The sequence below is a fragment of the Equus asinus genome, chromosome 3 (genome assembly GCF_041296235.1).
Source record: "Equus asinus isolate D_3611 breed Donkey chromosome 3, EquAss-T2T_v2, whole genome shotgun sequence".
NCBI classification, from domain to species: domain Eukaryota; kingdom Metazoa; phylum Chordata; class Mammalia; order Perissodactyla; family Equidae; genus Equus; species Equus asinus.
Window position 1 is genome coordinate 154,360,371 of NC_091792.1, and position 21,337 is coordinate 154,381,707.

Here is a 21,337-nt window from a genome sequence, read left to right on the forward strand (position 1 = left end):
GACAAGAGGGAGGCACACCGTTACCCCCTGACACTTTGAAAAGATGTTGCTGACCCACTGCTCCAGAGAAGCTCCTGGTCTCTCCATCTTTGATGTCACCCATACACATGCACATGTGCCCTCATGCATGCATGGATACACACACACACATGCACACTGTTGGTGCCATTGTTGTAGAAGCCTGAAACCCAACACTCACTCACCAGCTGGCAGGATGCTAAGCAGGTAATACCTCCATGCTCATCCTTGAAATACTGTTCACTTTTCACTTAGAATGACAAATTATGTCCAGAGCTGAAGGGCCTGAGCTATGGCCCAAAGAGTTGACACAGGCAGCATAGTTCAACAAAACACCATCGGCTTAGGATTTCAGAGGCCTGCTACCAACTCACTGTGTGATTTTGGCCAAGTTGCATTGCCTTTGTGAATCCCAAGTCTGCTCTTCTTTATGTTGAGGAAGTTAGACTTGAGGGGGGTCTAACTAGGTTTATGGATTCCCAGGGGTCCCCGATGGAGGAGTAGGGGTCTGTTGGAAATTCTAAATAAACTTAAAATCTAAAGGAAGCTGCCCTTTTCCACACTAAAGCTCAACATCCTAACTGAAATGTTCAGATGTTGTTGCATCGAGCGTCAATGATTATCAACACAACAAAGTGACATTGTTCGGCTCATGAGGGGCAGATGCTCTGGGTGACTGTTGATGACATAAAACAATTTGATGGGATGTGTGACTAGGGGACCAGTCACTGACTCCAATCACATTTCAAGTAATCACAGTCCCTCGGTCAAAGCTATCCAGTTTGTGATCAACCTTGGACAGAGCACAAAATAACAACAAAAATTAAGATGTGTCAGTGTCTATATGCTTCCTTAACTTTACTACTCATAACACAACCGGGAGAGTGTTTTATGGGACTTCATATCATAGTATTATTATGTGCCCTTAGTAATTCTGGATGGCTGGTTAAAATCTATCCATGATGAAAAGGAAATAAAAAGTGGTAACGCCAATGGCATATGTAATTACCAAATAACTCCAGGTCATACGTTTGGCAGAACTTTTCAAAACTTGAAGATCAAAGGGGAAAAATTGAGAAAATGCATTCCTGGTGGTAACCAGGTGGGAACTGATGGTCTCCATCAGAATCCTTGGCACTTGCCTGCCTGTCACAGAAGAGATAAGAGAATTCAGGTGTGTGGGGGCCAGGATTGGGCATCCCCATGCCCAACATTGCTCAGAATAGATCTTAGGTTTAACCATTTTATGTTTCTATATAAATTTTCATTTGAACGCAGAATTTAACTTCAGCCCACTTCCACTTCAAGCCCTTCCAACACCAAATACTTTCCAATGTAATATTCTATATTTTGGGAATTTCAATGATGAGTTCCAGATTCAATATTCTTGATAATATTATTGAACATTCAATATTCAGAGCAATTTTTATAGCCTCAGGAAGAAGCCACTCTCAGGAGCCAGGGTTGTCGCATAATACGTGCATTACAGTACAGCTTCTGCCGACGACTAACAGAAACTCCTAATAATAAGAGATTTCTTGGATAAAATTACAGTAGTTCCAGTAGGCTGCTAGTGGTCCCCGATCATTTTCCTTTTTCTGACCAAATTATATGACTTCTTTATGCAGTTCCTCATCACCAGGTGAAGTCCGAATCATTTCACCTGTCTCAAAATCAAAGTACTCAAGAGATTCCTCTTGCCATTGCCAGGTAAGGAACCAGGAATCCCTTGTTGGTCCCAGCCTGGGGTCAGGCCACGTGTTGTCTCAGATAATGACTCACCAAGGCTTCCTGAGAAATGGAAAATCTTTGGCCTTTGATAAAGAAGCCCATGATGAGGCCCAAGGGAAACCTGTGAATCACATTTGTTATTGAAGCTAATAACATTGTTCTTCCCGCACTTTATAAGTGATTGAGTGTTAGAGAAGTCTGGGAGATTTGAAGACTTGAATATTAACTAGATAAGGCTACCTGGAATGAATGCTAATCAGTCTGGGAAGAAAATTTGGCCATCTCTAACTCGTCTCAGTTGATGACCATACAGAAGCTTACAGTTACTTTTGAATAGCACTGTATAGATGGCCAGGGGTTGAAAATGCCATTATCTGACTAAATACTTGCCTGACCAAATTATTGTGACAACTGACATCCCAACTGAAAAGTCGAGGAAGCTAAGGATCATGCTGGTGACTCATTGACCAAGGTCACTGTAAATTAGTGGTAGCTTCCTTAAAACAAAATCCAGGGCCTCCAAAATTAGTTCTTCTAAGGCTCTCATTACTGCAGTCTGGCCAGGAGCTCCAGCCTTGGTTCATAACACTCCACCTGCTTTCCTACTGTCCAATGTCAGTTAACACAGGACATTTGCACCTGCTGTTCCTCTGCCTATGCTGCTTCCTCATATTTCCCTCTCTCTACCCTCTCCCTACTTGAAACTCCTCTTCATCCCTCAGACTCCAGTTTAAAGCCACACTGAATCCAGAATATAGTTCTGACCCATTCCCCAGAGGGAATAAATGAGGCCCAGAGATGCTGAGTCCTTTACCATTGAAGTCAAGTCCAACTGCAAAGCCCAAGCACTTTTCAGTAGCTGCCCATAAAGACTTGATTCTAAAATCGCAGCCCATGGATCCTGACTTTCCCTGGTGGCTACCCAAGGTTGAGATGTTATCTCTTATTTATTCAATAAATATCTACAGGGAGTATACCCTGTTTGTGGCAGAATAGAGCAGTGCATAGGAAGGATCCACTGGAATGAGACTGCCTGGGTTCATCAGTAGCAAACCATGTGATCCTGGGTAATTATATCACTCATCTTTCACAGGGAACTGAGAGCAGAGCCAAGCCTGTTGCAAGTGCCCAGTAAATGCCCGCTCTCATTGCCATTGCCAGGCCTTGTATGTCAAGGGCATGTTCTCCATCCCCCACGCCCTTCCCCTCCCTCACTTGCATATTGTTTTTTGATTGTCTTTTATGATATTTTTTATACTCTCTTTTTCCTTATGAATTTCCTTATAATAATCCACAGTTTTCTCACCTAGCTCACATTTCAAGAAGGAATAAAATAATTTCTATACTCTCCTTCCTTGCCATGGCTGACTCTCCTTCAATCAGTATACAATTTCTATAGAACAGAGCCCCAACCAGCCACATACCATTTTCTATAATGACTGTAGTTACAAGACAAACGTAAATTTGTGGCTTTCAAAAGTAAAGAACTATGGTATGAGCTCATTGAAATGATATGGAAAGAACTTATATAGGTCAGTCAATTTGTTCTATATATAATACCTGTGTATCTTGAGAAAGGGGAGAGAGAACCAGCCTCCTATTGCCTTACAAAACAGATATTCTTCTAGCATATCCAGTAAAATATCAAGAGCTTTGTAAATGTGACTTGGGCCACTATCATTGACCTTACCTCTGAGTGGAATTTTACCCACCATGAGAAATACTAACATTCTTTCAATTCAATTCTAACATTTCCTTTAGCTCTTCATTCATGGTGAGCAACTACAGTATGCAAAACAGAGGTAAGAACACTATACTATGTAAGAGTTATAAAACACACAGGTAAGTCATCACACTGCAATATTCCTGCACTGTGGCTTAGCTTTGTGGACCTCAGAGTCACTGAGCTGATGTGTATAATGTCATTAGCTTGTTTTCATTGATAAATAGCATTCCAGTGTGTTAATATAACAATTTTCATCCATCATTAAATATGATCACTTAGGTGGTTTCCAGTTTTTTCTTCTTACAGACATTATGTTTTGAACCATACTATAGATGTCTTCCCATGTACATAATAATATGATAATTTCTCTTTCTAAGAGGGAAATTGTTGGATTTTAGGATGTGACTTCTTCAATTGTACTAGATGTATTTTCCAAAGGAGACATAGCGTTCAGTTTCACCAAGAGTTTATGAGTCCCCCTTGCTCTCCATCCTCTCCAACAGTTGTTTTTGACAAACTTTTAGTTTTTGCCAATCCATTGGGTGTAAAATAGATTTGTCCTAAGAAAAGTCTATGAAATGGCAAAAATAAAACTGACCTCTCTTACTAATTGATTGTAAGATAAATATCAAAAGGATACCATGTCTGTGAAGATGTCTGAAGCAGCATGTAAATATTACTGTTGGTGATGGATTTTGATATTGTTAGTATCACGACATAGATCTGTCATGTTCTTTTGTCTTTCTTTCTTTATTCCACATGCCTTGGAGATTCTGTGTTCAGTTCTAATCCTGCACTCTCTCTCTGTTGAGTAATTAGAGAGGGTTTAGGGCTGGAGGAAGCAGACACCACGGACAGAGTAGAAAGGCAGAGGGCTCTACTGACCTTTGTCCTAATTCTGCCTCTCTCCCTACAATAGGATCAGCTTGAGCAAGTTAATTTCTGGAGCTTCACCCTCCCCGCATCCATAAAATTCAAATAGTAATGTTAACTCACAGGGTTAATACACACAAACACACACACACACAACACTCTGCTTGACACATAGCAGGCAGCTGACACATTTTGATATCTTTCCTTCTTTTCTGCGTTCCCTTTCCTTCTGCAGGGATTCCCTACCCAAGTGATCCCGTTAGACCAAGAGTTGCCTCTCTTATTTCCATCATGTCTTTATTTCTCATCTGTTCTGTATCTTCTGGGTGTTAGATTGGAAAACCAATCTGGAAAACTCATTTCCGCTGAGGTACACATGGCTAATAAAAGTTTCCTTTATTTAAAGGAAGGGGGCCTGAGGAGGCTGTGATTCGTTAATCCCGTTGGATGAGCTCAATCCCTGGGAATCAGAAAACAAGAACAGTGGTGCTGGAGGCCAGACCTCAGCGTACGAGGATGAAAAGATTTGAGGTGTCCAGGTAGAAGGTGCAGGGACCGACCAGCCTGGAGGGGCATTACTTACGGGGGTTTTGAGAATATATTGGAGGGAGGGGAAGCAGAATCTTAGTTTAAAGAGGAAGCCAGAGTCTTACCTTGAAAGAGAAATAAAAATGAAGAGCAATTAAAGAATGGAGCAGCATTGTCAATGGAACAGATGGCCTTCACAGACATGCGTCTAGTCACGCAACCCAGGGCTGCGAGTAGATCATTTGTAGTGGATCTTGTAGCTTGTTCTCTACTCGTCTCAGAGGAAACCAGCTTGCTTAAAGGAACATGCTGGGATGGACAGGGAACACATTTTGGCCTCCAGCACCTTCAAACACCATTAATTCCTCTTTCTGTCAACAAATATCCACCAAGCACATGGTTTGTACCCAAAATTGGACTGGGTCTAAGAATAGATAATAGGGACAACCTCATCCTTCAACTAGCCAGTGCTTAAGCACCTGCAAAGCTCCTCCATTGACTTACTGAGCAATGTTCACTCTATTGGGTAAAAATTTATTTCTGCATCCCCTCTGCTTGGTGGAAATTAGGTACATAATCCAGGCACTCACAGAGCTCTCAGTCTAGAGCGCTCTCCAAAGCTGATTGGATTAAATTTGAAGGCCTCAGGTGTGTGGGCAGTACTTTTCATGGTGAACAGTGAAATCAACCTCTCTGTCAATGTAGATATTAGCATCTTGATTGCTGATTAACACCTGTTGCCAATATTCCTCTTTTTGCTTGAGGAAGATTGGCCCTGAGCTAACTTCCATGCCAATCTTCCCGTATTTTGTGTGTGGGTCTCTGCCACAGCATGGCTTGATGAGTGGTGTAGGCCCATGCCTGGGATCCAAACCTGCTGACCTGGGCCACCAAAGCAGAGCAAACCAAACTTAACCACTATGCCACTGGGCTGGCCCCAACAAAATTATTTTGATATATTGGAAGAGGATCCAGAAAGTTTGGTTATACTCTAAAATAGTAGTAACATTGCTAAGTTTGGAATTGTGGGTGATTTCTTTTCTTCTTTGTTTTTAGTTTTTGCTCACTATTTTCTTTATCTGCATTTTATAAATATTCTTTAAAATATATAGCTCTTTTTTTAAAAAAAATTATTTTTTAAATTGTATGTGAGGGTAAATTAAAATTTGCTAATAAATATTTATGGATACCTGCTTAAAATAAAATGCTTTTATTATAAGTCACGAAAGAAAGCTCTAGAGCTGTGTTTCTCTAATAATACTAACAACATTGGCAGTAACATTTATTGAGTGGCAAGTATGGGTCAGGCACTGTGCTAAGAGTTTTATATACATAAGAATTTAGAAATGTTAGTAATTATTGATATCAGTATGATTTTACAACTGTTACCTTTTTTATCAGGGGGCCCTGCCTCAAATTTTATTGGCCACCTACACAGTGTCCTCCTCAGTGTTCCTCCACTTACTGGGTCCACCTCTTCATTAATGTGACCCTCCATTCTCCAAGTGGGAAAGTCCTATTTCATGGGGTTATAAAACCCAAATGCAACATGCCATGTAAAGAAAACTTTCAAAAGATCAGCTGCCATTATTTTAGAATGAAATCAATTAAATACTGCAGTGGATTACATGCTCAGAGTTTCATTCATTCATTAAACAAAGATCCAATCGGGACTTCAGGGGAAAATTGTGTGGCCAAGTTGGTTTTTTGTCTGTTTCGTTTTATTTAACTCATTCTCTGAATAGGCTAAATGCTCTTTTTCAAGTAGGACTTTTTAAATATTCAGCAAGGCACTCAGAGTTGAAATGTAATAAATCAGTTGCCACAATATGATGAAAAATTCATAATCGCTGAACACTATTATGTACGCCACACAAACTAAGTGATAGGAAATGCTGATAATGGTTATTTTCTTCTCTCAAGCATGTTCTTATTGTTTCAATCCATGTTGAAAAGATAGTATGGCTATTTCAATAATAAGTCTTACGTGTTGCTTCACTATAATTTAAAATAAAGTTTTTAAAACCATTCTTCCTATATTATGATAGCTCCTTAAGCTTTCTCTTGGTTAGGATTAGCCTTGTATACCATGTTCCATCCTCTCACTGGTGATCTCTCGGTGTCATTACCTTTTAGATGTGTAATTAGCACATAAACCAGTCTGCATCTGATTTTTAAATGCCAGGTTTACACCTTTGATATTTATTGTGATTACTAATATTTTTTGATCCACTTTTATATTATTTTGTGCCTCCTATTGCCCTGCTGTTTTACTGACTTTTTTTTTTCTTTTCTGCCATATATTGGATTCATCTCTCCATGACTCCCCTTTCTCTCTCTCCTTTGGAAGTCATCATTCCAGTTCCATTCTTCTATTGGTTACCTTGAGCATTTTAAATAAAAGCATGCTTGAATTTTAAGACTCTACAGTTCATATCCTTTTCCCAAGCAATACAAAAAACTTAGAATGCTTTTAGTTTGATGGCATGAATTCTGCACTGTGTTTGAATATTAAGCTCTTCTACTCATAAAATAAAATTTTAAAAGGAGAGATATCTTCAGCATCTTTTGCCTATTTTTAAGGTCATAAATTGGTGGGTGAAATTAACTTACTATGATGAATGTAATTTAAACTTTAAGTGATCTGACAGTTTTCTACAACAAACATTTTGACACACATAATTCCCAGTAACAAACATTCTTAGGCTCAATGTTAAAAGCCACAATCCTTGGAACCATCAAAACAGAACTTTCAATATTTCAGGAGTACCCTTTGTTCTTTTTACTAAACCTAGAGAGAAATTCGGCTTTTTGATGATGAGAAGCAGAATAAATATACATATAATCTAAATGTTATGATAAATGGCACGTAAATATTTGCTAATGTTCTATTTCACATTTTGCCTCAAAAATGTACTGTGTCAAAGGTATCCCATTTTTTCAAAGTTCTTGTTAAGCTACTAACCAGGACTATAACTTTGGTTATACATTTTACAGTGAATTAGGACTATATAGCTTATAATTCTTCACACTAACCACCTTTCTTCCATTTTATATGTTATTATTGTCCAGTACTTTATTTTCATATTGTTTTTATGCCCTCAAGGCTTTATGATTTTTTTTACAATTAATTCTTTCCTTAAATTATTACCATATTTATAAATATTTTTGTTTAGTATTCCTCCTAACACCTCACTCCTTCCTTGTGGTTTTAATTTCCTGAAATTCATATTTTATTAGCATTTACTGGAATGATATGCATTAGATACTTAGTTTCATTGAAGAATGTAGAGAAAATACCAGATCAAAACTTGACAAGTGGTAGTATCTTAAAGCTTAGGAACCATGTGAAATCAAAACCCTTTCAATGAATTCTTTTGCATTTGGTCACTTTAAAATTTATTGGTCTATCTCACTCTTTTAAAGAATCTTTTACCCAGGCATGATTTTGTAGCATCATGCATTGGTCACTTGAAAAATAATGATTCATGGAGCTGAGCAGGTCTTTCCAATGTTAACATATTTCAGGATGTAACATTTTTTAAAATCACATTTGTAAGTAACACCCCCAATCTCATCAGAAAATTCTCACTGTGGAGATGCTGTTATGTCAGAGTGGCAGATTCAAGTTTTTCCAAATTCCAATTCATACTTGAAAAGTTTAATTTTATTATTGGCAACAAATACTGTGCCATTTTCCATGAGGTGACAGGCTCACTTTGTTTATTTATAATACAACATCTGCCAAATGCCCAAGTTTGAATAACCATAGTTTGTCTGTCAGTCATTCTTTCAGGTTAAAAAAGTGGTGTTCCATTAAAACAAATGTTGTTCTTTCAAGTTAACAATTTAAAAAAAACATGCCGTTTCCTGAGTTGGGAACGAGCTTGGCTTGTTTAAGAAGCTGAACAAAGTTCACTATGGCCAGACTAGAGTGGACAATGGGGGATGGAGGGAGCGATGGAGGGATGAGTGGATGGGTAGATGGGTGGATGGGTAGATGGATGGATGGATGAATGGAGGGATGGAGAAAGAAGAAGAGAAAGATTATTCAGGGCACTATTGACAGACGTTAAACGTTAGGATTTTCTTCCAGAGGTAAAGGAAATCATGGAAGGATTTTTACCGCGGTGGGTTGGCAAAGTCAGAATTACATTTTTAAAAGACTACTTGGATGCCCTAGAGACAGAGGAAAGGGCAAAAGCTGAAGAAGAGAACAATCCAGAGGAGATTTGTGTCCCGAGGGAGATGGTGTGGTGTAGACCAAAAGGTTGCCACAGACACAAGAAGGAGTAATGGGTTCCAGCTCCTTGTTGGAGGGAGGTGGCCTGAGACAGTAAGGAGATCATATTCAAATGTGCATTTACTTTTCCCAGATCATAAAGAAAGCATGCAGTCCCATTCTCCTCAGAGACGTCAGTCTCCAGGCAGCTCCAGCTCTCAGGAAAATTTGCTATACTATAAAAACACAAGCTGGAGAAAAAAATTCCCCGCAAGGTCTGATGAAAAGGTAAACCAAACACATCTCTGCAACTTCTTTCTAGATGAACTTGACATCTAAATAGAGCTTTATTGAACAACGGCTAAAAGATCATCACAATTGGCTTTAATTTTTTTCCCCTTCTGGTTACATACTATTATATATTACATATTTAATATTTTAAAAAGCATTTTGCTATATAACATTTTATATTGCTCTTTCACCAGAGTTTTAACTCGCATATTTCCAGATTCTCAGTGTGTTTTTTTTAATTAATCCAAAAAATGGTGTTTTATATTTTAGGCTGTTCAATAATCTTTAGAATTAACAGGCATTTGCATACTGCAATTCTTTTTCCGACAGAAGATCCACATATCATATACTCACTTCATTTGAACAGTCCAACACCTTTTACTGAGTACTTATCACATGCCAGACAACATGCTGAGGTTAGGGTCCCGCCCTAGAGGAGACGTACAGAGGGAGGGATGCAAATGGATAATAGATGTATTCTTGTTAATCCTTCATCTATTTCCTGGGCTCAGGAAAAAAACAAGACAGACAAAGTTTCAAATCTCAGTTCCACCGCAAGTGACGTCAGGCATGTGGCATAAAGATGCTCACAATCTCTACCTGTGTTTCGCTCCCCTGCTATTTTTATGATGAGTAGGGCCACATAGCCTTCACAAACAATATACATCCCACCTCAATAAGCTTCACAGCGCAGATGCCGAAAGCATTGATAGATAGAAAGCGTATTATCCATTCCGAGTTTGGCGCCAGGGGGCCTTTCTCAATCGATGGGGAGAAATTTCTGATTACTTTCAATGACAGGCAAACTCTGTCATGCCAATTTCATAATTCCTAAGCTGCAGTTACTTTTTCTGTGTCTATCTCCAGATCCAGGGATAAAATTTTTGTACTGCATATCTACAATAAATCAATTTGTGACTTGGCACTGGTGGAACAAATGTAAATTTTAATTAATTAATTAATAATTAGTACTTCCCTTTGACACTAAGATATTCATCATTTAACCTTTACTGCAGGATGTCCAGCACAACGAATGGTACATTGGAGAGTACAGTCGCCAGGCAGTAGAAGAGGCATTAATGAAGGAGTACCAGGTAATGCCTTCTGTAGAGCCCATCTCATTGCTTCTGTAGCCATCCTATGGTTTCCTGACCATAGGCACGGGACGCAACAAGCAGTGTGCTTTGATGCAATAGTTCCTGCATCGCCCTGTATTTCTCAATGCTGGGAGGTTGTAATTGGAAGGGGGATTTCAAACAGAGTTTTAGATTTGAGACTTGGTTGGGTCGTCTATCTGCTGTGTAACTTTCTCAAGTCCCTGTATATCTTTAAGTGTGGTTTTCTTTATTTGTTAATTGAAAATAATAAAATCAACCCTAAGGAGCTGGTATTTTGGAAATCAAATATAAAAGCTGGGTTATAAATGGAGGTCACGTGGAAGGTGCCCTCCTTCTGCTTTCTTCAAGTTTCATCTCCTTACTAATGGTCTGCCCAAGGTGGAGTTGGGTCTCTATGCCTCACTTCTTCAGGAAAGGAGCAGAGACCATAAATGCTGTAACAGTTAGGATATGATAGGTTATACTATAGTAACAAACAACCCCAAGATCTCAGTTGCTTAGCATAACAAAACTTTATTTCTTGCTTGCACTTCATGTCCAAGGTAGGCTTGGGTAGGGAGACCCAGACTGCTGGAGGCTCCATGTCAATGTGTGTTGACACCAGTCACACACTGGCTCTTAACACTTCACTTCTGCTCACATTTCATTGGCCAGACCTAACTTCAAAGGGGGTGAGGAAGTACAAACGTACCATGTGACCAAAAGGAGAGAAGACCTGGAGTATTTGCGATCGGATCAAATGACTGCTATAACTATGATCACAAATAGGGAATAGATATTAAGCAACTACTCTATGTGCAGAGAACTATCCTAGATTGTTTAGAAGTGACAGAAGGTTTCTCGAGGTCAATGCAACATCAAAACCTATCCTCAACTAAACACTAAATGGTCATGGTTGAATGAGGAAATACAAAACGAGTAAGTTAGTTAATTAGTGGATGGATGAGTAATGACAGGTATCTAATAAAATTTTAATAAAATCTAGCTCTCAGAATTGATGTTATAAAATTAAATGAGATAAATTATATGTAAGTTGCTATAGTAAACAGAACAATGACCCCACACACATGGTGTCCACATCCTAATCTCCAGAGCCTGTGACCGTGTCACCTTACCTGGAAAAAGGAACTTTGCAGGTGTAATTAAGTTAAGAATCTTGAGATGGGGAGATTATCCCGGATTATCTGGGTGGGTTGAATATAGTCACAAGGGTCCTTATAAGAGGGAGGCAGGAATGTCAGAGTCAGAGATGGGGGGCCATGAGTCAGAAGCTGGAAAAGGCAAGGAAACGGATTTTCCTCTAGAACCTCCAGAAGGAACCCAGCCCTGCCGACACCGTGATTTTAGTCCAGTAAGACCCATATCAGAATTCGACCTCCAGAACTGTAAGAGAATCCATTTGTGGGGTTTTTTTGGGTTTTCTTGTTTTTGTTTTTTTAAAGTTTCAGTGCATGGTTGTGTATCCCAGTTGTTAGTTGTGTTCTCTATGAGAGCTGCTGCCACAGTGTCACAACTGACAAACGGGTGGTATGGCTCTACAACCAAGAAACGACCCTGGGCTGTGGCAGTGAGAGCACCAAAACTTAACCACTAGACCACCAGGGCTGGCTCAACACATTTGTGTTTTAATCCACTGAATTCATGGTAATTTGTTATAGCAGCAGTAGGAAATTAACACAGTTGCAAACCAAGTGTCTTGAACGTATAGGTAGAAATAGAAGGATCTCATTTTCCAGATGAGGAAACTGAGGCTAAGTCAGGTTCTGGGTCACAAGGTGGAGAAAGTGGCAGAACCTGTATTCCAGATCAGTGCTCTTTTCACAAAATCACGGCTGCCTTTAGTAGCCATGAAAGCTCTTTACATTCTAGATGGGGACCCACGTGTGGTTAGGTGGTGCCCTGCCTCCAGGACCCTTCTTCCCCTCTCCCTGGGGAATCCCACATGCTAATCTCTGCTGGGTAGAATGGTGGAGCAGTGTGCTGGACTTGTGGAGGCTCAGCTCCAACCTGCGTTCCTCTTCTTGGCTAATAGTACCAAATGGGCCATCATACCCTCTGAGCCTATTTCTCAACCTAAAAACTGCTCTTAGAAGGCCTGCTTCTAGATGCCGATGTGTGCATGGTGCTAGAAGAGCAATGTATAGGTCACGTAATGTCCTTCCAGCAACGTTTGGGCGCTCAGTCAATGCTCCCTCCCCCGACCCCTTCTGTGTGCCTGTTTCTGCCTCCTCCAGAAAAAAACATTGAGAAAACAGAGTCTCAGTTGAATGACTTCATATTTTCCTATTCTGTTTGTCTCAGTTAGCTTCACCAAAATGTGTTTCCCATTTATGAAGGATAATTTAATTTAAATCACAGGATTGCCCAGATTCATTGTGACAAACTCATCGCAGAGTTTAAGATGATAAATCCCAAAATTGGTCACGTATCTTGGCCTCATCTCCCTCTCTATCTTTGGCAATGTTCTGTGCTTGAGTCTTAAGGCTTCAATTGCAGCTGAATATTTTAGGCAGAACAAATTCCAGAAAATCTCTCTATCCCATTTTATGTATTTGGGGGCTGGCATATTTAAAGAGCAAGAATTTGGGCTTGACTTTTAGGTATTCCATTGAGTAGCTGTGACGCTTCGGGGGATTCACTTAAGCTCTTAGATCCTAATTCCCTTACCTGCAAAATGGGGATAAAACACCTCCTCAAATTTTATGTAAATATCAAACGAAATAATGTGTGTAAAGTGCTTGGCATCCTGAGGGCAATTCTCAATAAGCCTCAATCATCATAACGTCTCCATAGTTTTATAGTATTATTTATAGCTTTAATGTATTTATAACATTATTATATAGTATTATAACCATTATTATCTATAATATCTATGTTAGTTATAACATGTATTATATAATAATATAGAATATAATTATATATTAAAATATAGGTATTAAATATAGTCTCTATATAACTGTTATAAATATGAATTATTATATATATCCATCTTTATAATGAATAGATAGGAAGTGCTGCACACTTCTACTTAGGTCTATTCTTTACAGGTCTTACTATCTATTCTTTGGGGATCATTTATAACCATCTATACAATAATCCATGCAAGCACAGTGACAGATTTTTCAGTATTTTTCATCATAAATGAGATGATGTCAGCACAAAACTAACGCTTGTAGGTGTGTTTATGTTCAGGAGGACTGCTCCATTTCTTAGCCTTTTACGACCAGACCTTCATCCTGAGCTATTCCCCAGGGTGTGCCTGATTATTTCTTTTTTAAAATTTTTTATGTATTTTTTATTGAGGAAACATTGTGTAAATTTCAGGTGTACACCAGTATATTTCACCTTCTGTATAGACTACGTCATGTTCACCACCAAAAGTCTAGTTGCCATCCATCACAGTACCCGTGCTCCTTTACCCCTTTGGCCCTCCCCCACTTCCCCGGGGAACCACCTGTCTGTTCTCTGTATCTATGTGTGTGTTTGGTTGCTGTTCCCTGTTGTTTCTGCTTCCATGCAGTTTGCCTATTCAGACCACTTCACATTGTTGAGCTTCTTTTGGACAGCCTCCCTCTCCTCCCTTGGCGTCTGTCACACTGAAGCTTCTGGGTTTCCTTCTGTCTCTCAGACGTCTGCTTAAATTCCTTTTCTGTCTCCTCTTCCTTGCCCTGCACTTGCCTCTACCTCAACCCAGGCCAAATTTTCTCCTCCCTCAGAGTCGCTCCACTCATTTTAATATCAATGACTGTGAAGCCCCGCATCTTTTTTGGGGACCGTAGTCCTATATTGACATCTCCCCACACAAAGACCCAATTTATATGCTAAAAGCCTCTCCTGCTCAAAGCCTGTGATGGCTCTCACTTTTCCTGGAATAATACCTGAGCATCAGGCAGAACAGGATATATGTCAACATTGGCAGATGAAGGGAAGCACACCCAGCAAGGGGGAGGGAGTTACTCCAGGCAGAGGGGGTGGCGTGTGTGAAAGCTGGGAGCCCAAAAACAAGATGGCACCTTTGGGAAATGGTGGCTTGACTGGAGGCAGGATGCAGAGGCCAGAGACTGCAGGAGCGATGAGAGAGAAAACCACAAGACAGGTTGCTGCATTTACCCATGAACGTCATGCAAATGTTGTAGGCATGATGCTGAGTAGAGGATGTTGAAAGACTTGGAAGATGGGGTGTCATGATCTGATTGGTAGACTTCTCAGAACATAACAAGAATCCTCATACATACTGACACTCCTTAAATACTTACTGAATTAAATTGAATAAAGAACTGGTTTGCCAAAAATTAGAGCCATTTGGGAATCTCACACAGGCACGCATCGCTGTTGCCAACATTGTGAGGGTGGGACGCTGGCATTCCTGAGAAGATAATCCTCCTTCCTTTTGCTTCAGGATGGTACTTTCTTGGTCCGAGACTGTTCCACGAAATCCAGGGCAGAGCCCTACGTCTTGGCGGTGTTTTATGGGAACAAAGTCTACAATGTGAAAATCCGCTTCCTGGAGAGGAATCGGCAGTTTGCGCTGGGGACAGGACTCAGAGGAGAGGAGGTGGGCATAACTTCACGGTTTCCCTTTTCCAGGCCAAAGACAACAAGTGAGGGGAAAGTTTGGGGGATGCTAGCCCAGTCATCTCCACATCCCCGTAACTGCAGGACAGGAGAAAAGAGCGCCGCCCTGGAGGTGGAGAATGTCATCTAGTCCTGCCAGGCCTGTCCACAAGCATCCCCGCACACATCTCACACTTCAGCTCGCCGGGCCAGCGGTCTATCCTGACCATTCCATGCACCCTCTGTCCTGCTTTGCCCACTAGAGAAAACTCATTCTGCAAGACGCATCTAAATTCAGCCTCCCAGGAGGCCTCCACCGAACCCCACTTTAATGCCGCATTCCTTCCCTGCCCCAGCGCTTAACTCGCACTGCAGGCATTTCTGACAGCCTCTGTGAGCGTGAGGAATCGGTAGGTTGGTGTCCCCAAGTTGAATGTGAGCTCAATCACAGCATTCAGTGCTATGCTGAGCATGCCCGCCTTCAGTACAGATCTGCTGATAGGCAGCTGGGTAAAGGAATGCATCAGTTAAAGCATTCATTAATAACTGTATGAATAAAGCAGAGAAAAAGGAGATTGATTTTCACTGCATGTGTTGTGCTAGGCCTGGTCTGTCTGCACTATCTCATTTTAATCCTCAACAACTCTTTGACATAGCGATTGTTCTTATCTTAGATATAGGGAAACTGAGGCTCAGAAAATGAAGTAAATGGCTAGAGACACACAGGGAGTGAGAGGGCAGGGAGAGGCTGCTCTTTCAACTCTTCTAGGAAGGAAAGAAGAGAGGAAGGAAGGAAGGGAGGGAGGGAGAGTGGAAGAGAGGGATGGAGAAAGGAAGAAAGGAAGGAAGGAAGGAAAGAGAAGGGAAGAGAAGGGAAGGGAAGAGTAAGGTTCAAGTTCCGACTCACCATTTATTTACCAAGGATGTGAGCTCAGGCCAGTCACTTAACTTCTCTGGGCTTTAGTTTCTTCAAATGTAAATGTAAATGTTCTTTTCAAGTCTAGACTTCTATAACTCAATGATTCTCATTTAGCGTCTCCAGACCTCAATTTTATCTGTTGGTATACATTATGGGCCGAATTGTATCCCCCACCAAATTCGTATGTTGAAGCCCTAACCCCGAGGACCTCAGAATGGGACTGTTTTTGGAGAGAGGGTCTTTAAGAGTCAATTAAGCTAAAATGAGGTCAGTAAGTGGCCCCTAAGGACTGGTGTCCTTATAAAAAGAGATTAGGACACAGACACACACAGACGTGAAGTCACAGCAAAAAGACAGCCATCTACCAGCCAAGAGGAGAGGGCTCTTCTAGAAGAAACCAACCCTGCCGACACCATGATCTCGTACTTCCTGCCTCAAGAACTGTGAGAGAATAAATTTCTGTTGTTTAAGCTCCCTTCACCCCTTCTGTGGTACTTTGCTACAGAGGCCCAAGAAAACTAATATGGTATGAAACTAGAATCTTCACACAAATATCTATTGTTCTTCAATAGATATCAAAATAAGGCATATTGCCAGGGCTGCCAAAATGCTCCAGGAAGGCACGTATGTGAAAATCCTATCAGCAGCTGTGTGAAGATTCCAGCTTAAACCCAGGGCCTGATCCAGAGCCCTTTTCTCAGAATCACACGTGGCTGGAGAGGTGTGCTCTGCACTGGCTGGGTTCCCGAGGGGTCAGTCCACCGGCCTTTGCTACAGCCTGAAAAAGTTTGGGCATAAAGGAGAGCATGAGTGGATATCTAGATTAATATCTAAATCTGCTAAATAGAGCCACATTAAGAAAGTGTTACGGCCAAACTCAAGAGAGAGCAGCCCATTTTTGCTTGTGTAATGAGGATTAGTGAGTTAATGAATGGAAAACAGTGAGAACCCTGCCTGGGAGAATCGAGTCCACAGTAAATGTTAGTTATTCTATTTTCATTATTATGACTGAATCATAATAACTAGGATATAGTTCCCCTCAACCAGATACCTCTTGTTAATGGACTTTCCAGCTCAATTTCCCTTTATCGTACTATATCTGCTTCCGACTTATAGAATTTCTCATTTAAAAAAAAAAGGTTTATACAACTTTCAAGTTCTTGGGATTAAGGATTCCTTTTCCTTAGAGACTACAGAAAATGGAAATCATGTGGCCTAACATGTGCGGGGCCTTCTGTGAGATGCTGTTTAATTTGCTCTCACATTTGTCCTCGCAAAAACTCAGGGAAGGACGCCTTATTAAACTCCTTTTACCAGTGAGGAAACTGAGACCTAAAGAGGTTACAGCTTTTTTTCCCCAACCATGCCATACTCTGGTCTGCTAAGAAAAGAGGAAGCAGTGTCTCTGTGATAACATCCTAATAGCATTTAATCAGATCATCACAGGTTCACTGACTGCCTCGGCAGGTAAATGGTCATCTATGACAGACAGCCCAGAGATTAGACTCTCAGCTTCCAGGTGAGTGGCTCTAATTATCATCGCTGAGGACCCCTTAGGGATTCCAGTGCCTACTTTAAGAAGACCGTAGAGTACCAGCCCTGGCCAGCCAGAGGCACCTGCCACAAATTTCCTCAGCGCTCCACCTGCAGCACGCCTCAACGCTGCACCCGAGGTTTAGACATCACGTTTGTCAACATCTCTGTGACAGCTCGTAGAGGGGAGCAATTTCAACCATCAGACCTTCCCTGGTCCTACAAATGTTTGTGATAAGCTGCTGAAAATTATGATGGATGTTTACTTGAAAAATTAAACTTTAAGGAGTAGGAGACAGAGACAATGAACCCATGGGTTTATTTCTCACTTCTGTCTGCTTCTCTCTCCTCCCTCTGTCTTTTTCTCTCTTTTCTTCTTTCACCCCTATGAGCATACCCAAACAGAGTTATTTACCTTTCTGGCAGTGAAACATTGCCCACAATTGGTATATAGGGCTAACAAAAAGGTTTAAACAAATTTTAAAATCTAACATTAGGATGACATTTTCTGTCCTCCTGAAAAAAAATCGTTTAATACAAAAATAAGAGCTTAATTATAATCTTTTTTACAAGGCTCTTTAGGGTAATATATGGGTTGTGAGCCTATTGCTAGAAGTCAATAATAAGAAATGACAGTATGATTTATTGTTCCTGTTTCGCTTGCTTCCTATGACTTGCTAAAATTACAATTTTATACAAAATGTCACCCTTGTAGATTACCAAAACAATTAACATTGAATTCATTATTTTGGGACCATCCTGAAGAAAACAGGAATAAGAATGTGAAGCAAGCATTTTTCCTCTGAAGATTAACACCAGGAAAGATGATTTCCTTTGGGTAATGTGGGTTAACCAATTTTGTGGAAGAGTTCTGCATGAAAAGTTTTTTCCATAAATCACTTTTTGTTGTGTCAAGTAGGAAGAAAGAGCAAGAAAACTCTGTCCTTAGTTTATAACTGAAAATGACGTATAAAAATTTCCTTTCTTCCTAAAAGCTTACAATGATAGTCTATAAACTTCTCTGGTGACCTCATTGCTCTTTCATCATATTCTTGGCAAACCTAGAAGGAAAAAGGTCCTAATAATGACTGACATTTATTGAGCACTCACTGTGTACTGAACTCTCTTCTAAATGCTGTATATGCATCAACTCAACTAATCCTCACAATGGCCCTCAGAGGTGGGTCCTAATATTACCATCGCTGAGACAGAGAGTGTAAAAAACTTGCCGAAGGTCGCACAGTTAGTGCTTGGAACTCAGGCACTTGATCTCCACAGGCCCTTAACTTATGACTTCAGTAGCAGAAATATTACTTTCCCAGTGACAACAGGGAAGCCACCTTACCATAGCATCAGGTAGCAACCAATAGTCATTGTATACCTGTTAGGGGCGGACAGATCGCTTATCTCATTGAAAACTCTGCCACAGACCCAGTCAAAGGCTCAGGGGGCAAGTGGCCTACAGATTTACTGAGGACGCTTTCAGTGAGAAAAGCAAAAGCCAACTCAAATGAGTTCAGGTGGGAAGGGGGGAGGTTTGTTGACTCAGTCACCAGGAAAGACAGGAAGGGAGCAGACCCAAGACTGGTCCGTGTCAGGAGACCCATGACTCCATGTCTCTTTCTCCAAGATTTTTCCCCCATGTGATGCTTACTTGCTTCACAGGTGGCAGGAAGGAGGCCAGGCCATGGCAGGTGCAGTTTTCTAGCGTTTCAACTGAGCGCTCCCCTGAGGAAAAATTAGTTCCCTCCGAGAAGCCATAGGCAGCCTCCAAGGGAAGCCCCCGGGTGGCCTGGTGAGGTTCTCGAGCCCAAAGGTGATTACCTTCACAGCACATTATCCCTACACGAAATTATGTATTTGTATAAGAAATTATTTTCTGCCTGCCCCCACCAGAAGGTAATCTCCGTGAGGACAGGGACCTTGACAGTCTCCTTCCCTGCTGGGTGTCCCTAAGGCCTGTGAATCCTTCTGTGCTAAGCCGCACTGGGCAGAGGCGGGAGCATTCAACACAAAAGCAGAATCAGAGTCCCCCCTCCCCCCACCGGGACTCCCTTCCTCCAGGCTGTGTCATCTCTACCCTGGTCTGTTGGAGCACCGGGGTCAAAAGCCGTAGGCAAAGTTGCATATAGGAAAAAACAGACTCGAATCCAGAAAAACCAGCCTCCATTCCTGGTCCTGGTCCTCCAGCCACGTGACCTCTGAGCAAGTCAGCCCAGTCCGTGTCTCTGAGCTACGGTTTCCTTAGCCCTTCAGGGAAGGTCATCCTACCCGCCCCGCTCACTTCCCAGGGTTCCTGAGGAGGATCAACATTCTCTCAAGGCGTAGAAGTCAGGTTGTGCAAGCTCTTCCTATTTATCTCCCTATATCCACTTTCAAGAACTCATCCAAGCTCAGCCAATCAGAATGACCGTCTATGCCCACGTGTTCTCAACAGCTGTCTTTGTGCACCTTCTTCCTCTGCTTTCAATATCATTAAGCCCTCCTTGTCCACTTACCTAGAATCACCCAGAATGTATAGCCCATTTCAGGGCTATTATCTTTGACAAAGCATTTGCTGATTCTCCTAAACTTGAAATAATCTCACTTTCCATTAAATCGCCAGAGCACTTTATCCGTACATCTCTAGAAACATAAAAGTGTAATGGTCTGCTGTCACCTCCTTATTTCACAAGAAGCCCAGGGAAGGAAGCTTAAATTGGCTAAGAATGACCCGCAGCCCTGTGGTCGTCACCGTTCTTTCTGCTTATGCCGGAATTCGTTACAACAAGAGGGGTTTACAGGAGGGAGAGTTCACTGCAGGCCTTTCCCACCAATTTACTGAGTGAGGGTCAGGCCTTGACGTCCACATTTTGGGTTGTCACAGTTGGTGTCAAGGTAAGGGAGGGCCACAGATGCTCCAGGTTGACTGCTATGTAATTAACTCAGCTGAACTGCTTACCATAGGAACATGTGGTCCAACAGAGTGCACCTGGACCAGCCTGACCCGGTTCTGGTGAACATTCCACCGGTGGGAAGCTTAGAGAGCTGCCAGAGGGTTCACTTTTGGTCTCCCCAAGTCCCTATGTTCTCCCATGTTACCTTAGAGGTTTTTTTTTTTTTTTTTGAGGAAGATTAGCCCTGAGCTAACATCTGCTGCCAGTCCTCCTCTTTTTGCTGAGGAAGAGTGGCCCTGAGCTAACATCCATGCCCATCTTCCTCTACTTTATATGTGGGATGCCTACCACAGCATGGCTTGCCAAACGGTGCCATGTCTGCACCCAGGATCTGAACTGGTGAACCCCAGGCTGCCGAAGCAGAACTGTGCACTTAACCGCTGTGCCACTGGCCAGCCCCTATCTTATCATTCTTATCACTCATCCTTCTAGAGTTTGTTTGCCACATCCATTTTTTTTAAAAAATCACTTTCTGACACATCTTTATAATCCAAAAAATTTTATTTTATTCTATTTGTTTTTAAAGATTGGCACCTGAGCTAACATCTGTTGCAATCTTTTTTCTTTTTTCTTCTCCCCAAAGCCCCCCAGTACATAGTTGTATATTCTGGTTGTAGGTCCTTCTAGTTCTGCTGTGTGGGATGCCACCTCAGCATGGCTTGATGAGTTGTGCTAGGTCCACACCCAGGATTTGAACTGGCAAAACCCTGGGCCACCAAAGTGGAGCGTGGGAACTTAACCAGTCAGCCACCGGGCGGGCCTCCAAAGAATTTAAATAAGTTAACTTCTTCTCTAAGTAAAACAAAGCATCTTAGGCTACACTTTTTAACCTACAGACACAAAAGATAGATATCTAAATTTTCATTAACTTTCTTTTCTGTGTTTCAG

General features: G+C 41.3%; 1 protein-coding gene across 6 annotated transcripts in view; it reads left to right on the forward strand.

Annotated features, from left to right (window-relative positions):
- CLNK (cytokine dependent hematopoietic cell linker) overlaps positions 1–21,337 on the forward strand; it is a 153,912-nt gene that overhangs the window by 127,971 nt on the left and 4,604 nt on the right. For all 6 annotated transcript variants that reach the window (XM_070506223.1, XM_070506226.1, XM_070506225.1 and 3 more), the window contains 5 exons: positions 1,647–1,728; positions 3,511–3,551; positions 9,253–9,386; positions 10,406–10,483; positions 14,907–15,062. In XM_070506223.1, the coding sequence (XP_070362324.1) occupies positions 1,647–1,728; positions 3,511–3,551; positions 9,253–9,386; positions 10,406–10,483; positions 14,907–15,062 (491 nt within the window). The remainder of the gene's footprint in view (positions 1–1,646; positions 1,729–3,510; positions 3,552–9,252; positions 9,387–10,405; positions 10,484–14,906; positions 15,063–21,337) is intronic.